This window comes from Olea europaea, unplaced genomic scaffold (assembly GCF_002742605.1).
Source record: "Olea europaea var. sylvestris unplaced genomic scaffold, O_europaea_v1 scaffold505, whole genome shotgun sequence".
Classification (NCBI taxonomy): domain Eukaryota; kingdom Viridiplantae; phylum Streptophyta; class Magnoliopsida; order Lamiales; family Oleaceae; genus Olea; species Olea europaea.
The window spans coordinates 51,039-57,086 of NW_019263365.1; the positions used below are offsets into that span (position 1 = coordinate 51,039).

At 36.6% G+C, this 6,048-nt stretch overlaps 1 protein-coding gene across 2 annotated transcripts in view; it reads left to right on the forward strand.

Annotated features, from left to right (window-relative positions):
- LOC111388548 (DAR GTPase 3, chloroplastic) overlaps nucleotides 1–6,048 on the forward strand; it is a 20,099-nt gene that overhangs the window by 947 nt on the left and 13,104 nt on the right. For both annotated transcript variants that reach the window (XR_002701596.1, XM_023013292.1), the window contains exons 2-6: nucleotides 536–670; nucleotides 788–904; nucleotides 3,349–3,492; nucleotides 3,583–3,669; nucleotides 4,177–4,292. Coding sequence is in view for 1 of the 2 variants with exons in the window: in XM_023013292.1 (XP_022869060.1) it covers nucleotides 536–670; nucleotides 788–904; nucleotides 3,349–3,492; nucleotides 3,583–3,669; nucleotides 4,177–4,292 (599 nt within the window). In the remaining variant the exon portion in view is untranslated. The remainder of the gene's footprint in view (nucleotides 1–535; nucleotides 671–787; nucleotides 905–3,348; nucleotides 3,493–3,582; nucleotides 3,670–4,176; nucleotides 4,293–6,048) is intronic.

A 6,048-nucleotide genomic window follows, 5' to 3' on the forward strand; every position in this document is an offset into this window, starting at 1 on the left:
TAACACCCTTTATTACTCCTTAAAAAATAAAATTGATGGTGATACTAGGCTTACTAAATGATTTGCATGGAGAGAATATCCATGGTGTAACTGAAAAGAATACTTCAATAATTCAATCACTGTTGTGTTTCCCACTTAGAACAGCTTGGAGGAAGGCAACTCTGTTTTGTTGAAGTATTTGAGTTTTGGAAGCTATGAAATGAGGCCCAAATGACGTTAGAGTATTATAGCCTATGCATTTCTGAGATGGATATTTGTATGTTTATTTTCCTACTTCAATAGTTCTAGTGTCTGTGTATATCAAGCATCACTTGCCATCATCTTTTCATATCTCCTTTTTGTTAGGGACTTCTTGATAACATTTGGTATGACTTTTCATTTTTCTGATGAATGACTAAAGTAGCAGCCTTTTTTGAGTTTGTCATTATGAATATATGAAGGACCTCCTGTTCTGGATTTTTCACTTCTTATCGATGTAATATCCTTCTACATTTGGTTGAAATGATGGACATGGTTATTTCCTTGAACATTGCAGATTGTTGGTGGTGGATTGTATGGTAGTGAGCGTTCAAAGCTGAGTAGTAATTTAGAGAGTGTCCCTGAAGAATTTGATTGGATAGATTTAGAGGCTGATCTTTATCATTGGACAAAGACATTACGCCCAGTTCAGGTAGAAATAAGATCTGGATTTGGCTGCTGATCTATTACAATGCGAACTGATTGCATAGCTTTTCTAACATATCTGATATTTGCCTTTGTACTCTTGTTGGGGGTGGCAATTTGATAGTGGTATCCAGGTCACATTGCAAAAACTGAAAAAGAACTCAAGGATCAGCTAAAACTGATGGATGTTGTTATAGAGGTTCGAGATGCAAGGATTCCTATGTCCACAAGTCATCCACAGGTTAATATCTTTTACTTCGATTATATCTTCTTGGTTGTCTAGATATATGTCCATCATGCAGTATTCATGGCTTCTTGATGATGCCTTAGTAATTGATTATTTGTTCCTTGCCTAGCAGCATAAAGTTATCTGTGAAAATCTGCTGGCGTTTGTGCCTAGTAGTTTTACACCATTGATCATCATTGATGTACTTTCTTAGTATAATTGGATAAATGACAATTGATCATTGGAACCCTTATCCTTTGTATTACTTAAAACTCTTAAAATATTTCTTCTTGAGCTGGTGAGTTCTTTGTTTGTAAGCGTCGACCATTAATGATGTGTAGTCCTGACAGCAAACCTAATTTATGGGAATTTAAGAAATTGACTGTCAACCAAATTTTCTAGGACAATTTATATCTCCAAATATTCCTTTTGAATTGGTTATTATATTGTAAGTTGTTTGGTGAATGAGGGAAAAATATTTGTTCACTGTAACTGAAAATTTGATGATGAGGGTGGTGGCAGTGATAATAATAACATTAACAATGACTAAAAGTTAAAAATATAAAAACATAATGGTAATGGGTGACCAATGTATTGTTAAGTGTTCAGTCAATTTTTATTGCATACCTGTTTATCAAATATGTGAACTTGTGATAGTCCACTTATACTTTTATTTCATTCTTCACTGTTTGTATAAATTCACTGATAAATAGCTACATTTTACCAATGGTGTTAACGTAGATACAGGTTGGGTAGTTATGAGACTATGACCACTACCATAATACTCATTTTCGTTACTAGCACAAAATGTTGAAGTTACAGAATTGCAGTTCATGCAACTTGTGTTTTTATCTTCAAATTTTTTTGTGGGGTTTGGTAGACTTATTAAGGTTCATGTAACTTGATAATGGGAAAGAATGCTTATTTAGGTTCATGTAACCTGAAAATGGGAAAGAATGAAAGAATCAACATGCTTGGCTTGTTGAGTTGCCGAATTAAAATGTAAACACAGTTTTCTCAATTTCACAGGACTAATATTTTTAGATGCTGTTTGTTGTCAGACAGTTAGGATAGTTGCCTCTCAAGCAATAGACCCCATGTTTGACTCGCGACAAACTCAATTTGCATATCATAAGTTAGAACTCTGGAGGACTGGAGGATACTCAGGAATTGTAAGATTTTAGGTTAATTAGAAATAAGATAGAAATGTGAAATGCCCTTTCAATTATAGTAGGAATGATGATATAATTAGAGTTGCTATACTGGATCATGTTGTCCTGAAGAGTTGTACTTTTAGGTAGTTAGGGTAGATTATTAATAAGCCCCTGTTTGGCCCCCATTAAATTACATTCCATTTCATTCTATTTTTCTCTCTCTTCTATTTTCAACCACACAATCTTCCATAAAATAATATTACATGTAAATCGAAAATTTTTCTTTCGTTTTCAACCACTGATTTTTCAAAAATACACTATTCCACCCATTTTCATTACAAAAAAAATGGAGGCCAAATGGGGGCTAAGGAAAGAGGATTTGAAGATGAAGCAATCCAAATAATTAGAGCAGGTAAAATAGGGAAGTGCAGAGTGATTCAATGTAACTTGAAAGACATGTATAGGATCAGAAGACATCTTCTAGAAGCCGGTTATCAGACCATCTATACTTTATGATACTGAGTGCTGGGCTATTAAAAGGACAAAATGAATTAAGGAAAGGACAGCTTGGTTGGAGCATGTCTACCAAAGACATAAAGAAGCTCTTATTTATAAAAATGATGCTTTGCAGTAAAACATGTTTGAAGAGAGAGATGTGGTCAAAAAGTAACATCTCATGATATAGTTGCGAATGATTTTAGCATTTGGTCCTCCGGTCGATTTGGGTTGAACATAATTGCAAAGAAGAATTCATGCACTTGAGCCCAAGGAGATTAAGCTTCTGTTTGAGTCCCATTCTTTAAACACTTATTTTCCCTTAAACTCTTTTTCAATCACATATTCTTCCAATAAAATAATTTTACACATAAACTCAAAAAATTTTCATATTTTTTAATCACACATTCCCCCAAAAATTACTGTTACAAAATCTATTCTTTCAAAAAAAATGGGCTTGAACAAACCTTAAGGCTTACCATATTATTCATGGCTCTAATATTTTTGTTCTTCTCTCAAGGGAAAGAATTTTAGTATTTTCAATTATATAACACCTTCTCCGAAAATAATGTAAAGCAAGCAAATAAAGAACCATAACAAAAATCTCCTGCATAGTTTTTGGTTTGATGGTTTCTTTTGTAGTAATTAACAGTTCTATTTATGGTGTACACTGCAAGTAATTGGTCCATGCCTAAAATTTATGTTGTTACTTTTGCAAACCCCTTCTTGAGATTTTATTTCTTACCTTGTAGAATAATGGCTGTATTATCTATATTTTGCTAAATTTTTTATTATGCTTTCATTAAACAGATGGATTCATGGCTGGGTAATAGAAAAAGAATTATTGTTTTGAATCGAGAAGACATGATATCCACTGCTGACCGAAATACTTGGGCTAGCTATTATGCTAGGCAGGGGACAAAAATCGTCTTCTCAAATGGGCAGCTCGGAATGGTATTTTAAAAATGCCTTTTGAATTTATTGGCTGAAAGAGAACAACTCTGTGGATGATTTTAATGGTTACCAGTCTTTTGGAAACGTCAGGGCACCATGAAGCTAAGTAGGTTGGCAAAGTCATTGGCAGGTGGTGTTAATGAAAAACGCAGAGCAAAAGGACTACTTCCTCGTCCTGTGAGTTTCTTGCAACTGCCAATAATCTGTTGCTGTGCTTTACTTTTTCTGTGATATATTGAAAGATCAGTTTAGTTGCTCATCCACCGAAGTTATGACATAAATCAGAAGTTCTATTTATTTGACAGACACTAGTTTAGTTTTTCATTATATTTTTTGCCAAATTGCCGAAACCTGAATATGTATTTGCCAAAGTTGTCATATACACATCTTTCTACTTTCTGACTTGGATATAACACCATGTCAGTTTCAGTTTGGGAAAAAAATGAGCTGGTCAGTGGATCAGAAATCAGTTTCCTGCCAGCATGAGAATTTTATCTAAAGAAAAATGTGATTTTCACCATTTTTAATGAGTAATTCTGAAGTAGATATTATCTTTTTGAAGTTATAAGAGATAAATTAAGAGAATCGAAGTTCTTATGCTTCCTGACTTTGGTTACAGTGACCTGTCCGCAATTGGTATTATTTACATGTTTCCCATCTGAGGTTCTTTTGAAATTTTGGCAGGTTCGAGCTGGAATAGTTGGCTATCCCAATGTTGGTAAATCATCTTTGATAAACCGTCTGCTGAAGCGACGAATGTGCCCTGCAGCTCCAAGACCGGGTGTTACCAGAGCACTAAAGTACTTCTTTTCTCTTTTTCAAATTTATGAATTACACATTAGATGACTACAAATATGGCTTTAATAGTAATTAAGCATTAGGGTTCAGCTGTAATTTGTTTTGATTTGTGTTGACACATAAAAATTCAGCCCAAATCGAACAGCCCAGAGAATAAAACCCAATGGGAGGATCCCCAAATCAGATAGCCCCAAAGAACGAAATCCAATTGAACGAATCAAGGTGAATGCCCAAATAAGGGGCCCAATAGTGCGGTAACGCCATCGTCCAAGTTTGCAAGTCGCTCAGAGTCTGAACGAATAGAGTGGCATACGGTCGTCCAAAGTCTCGCCCAAATGTTCAAGTCGCCTAAGGTATCAACAAACATAACGCATTATGATGCAGTTATTGAGGCAGTTGCTAAAGTAACTTTACCACGTTCCACGACTCAAGGGGTTCAATCCAAAGCGGTTGAATGATGCAAGATAATGACAGCAGTTAAAAGGACAGTTGCATGACAAAATGGCCACTACAAAGAAAGTGGGTAGTTATAGGGCGATCAAGCAGTTTTTAGAGCAGTTAATCACAAAGGGATCGCCTATGAAGTATAAAAGAGAGAAAGAACTTAGAAGAAAGGACCGAATCCAAAACTCTCGAACAGAGAATATATAATTTTCATTCCTTTAGCTTTTAGACTTAAACATTTCTTTTTCTGTAACTCGTGTGCTTGCGCCCCTTGGAGGCACGTTGTTTTCCGTTTCCAATTGTAAAGTTCATCGCCAATAAAAAGAACATCCCTTTTTGGGACTTTGTCTCAAGAGGTTTCGTCCCTTACACAATCGTCTGATCCTCTTTAATTGTTAGCAAATTAACCCGCGCGAAACAATTTGGCACGCCCAGTGGGACAGTGGTGTTAGGTGTTGAAAGTGCAAAAGGAGAAACAGCATGCCTCAGAGATCCGACAAGGAAGGAGCAAGTCAGGGAGGAATCCAGTCTGTAATCGAGCGATATGAGGAGCAACATGCCTCTCCACGAACAGATGGACAAAATCAGAGCAGTAACAGTCGTTACGAACCAATGACGGAGCTGAGTCCTCGAACCATGCGTGCATTGCTTGGAGAACTCACGCAAGACGTCGTTGAGCAGGTTAATCTTCGAAGTATTCATAATATGGAAAGATTTACACAAAGTGGTAATGCACACTATGACAATATGGCCAAACAACTAAAGACATTGAACGAAACAATGAATAAGTTAGTAGGCCAAATATGTCTGCCGGCTATACCTCTCACAAGTCACTTTCAAACTAGGACGATCGTAGGAAATAATCCTTCGGTCCCAAATCCAAGTCAAGGGGTAGAACCACTTGCTGGCCCCTCTACTTCAAACCAAGGAGGTGCTACAATACCAAATCAAAGTAGTAGTAGTGGTATGCCTAACTTGGGGGGTAATCCAAATGTGAGAGATAATGTCCTAAACAATGGACAGAATATTCCACGTGGTAACGAGGGGGTAGATGTCCAGGCTAATGGTAATGGCCCTAATTATGGTAATTTTGTTGCCAATCAAGGACCAAACATCAGACCTCATGCAAATCAACCGGTTAATCAGCCTGTAGGAATTCCATATGATCCCAATGTCATATTGAGAAATCAGATTATGGAAATCGTGCAGGATCAGATGGCCTTTGGGGTGCGTCCTGTCATTAGACCGACTTACACAAAGCCATATCCTGATTGGGTTGACCAAGCATATCCATGGCCTAGAGGGTACAAAGTG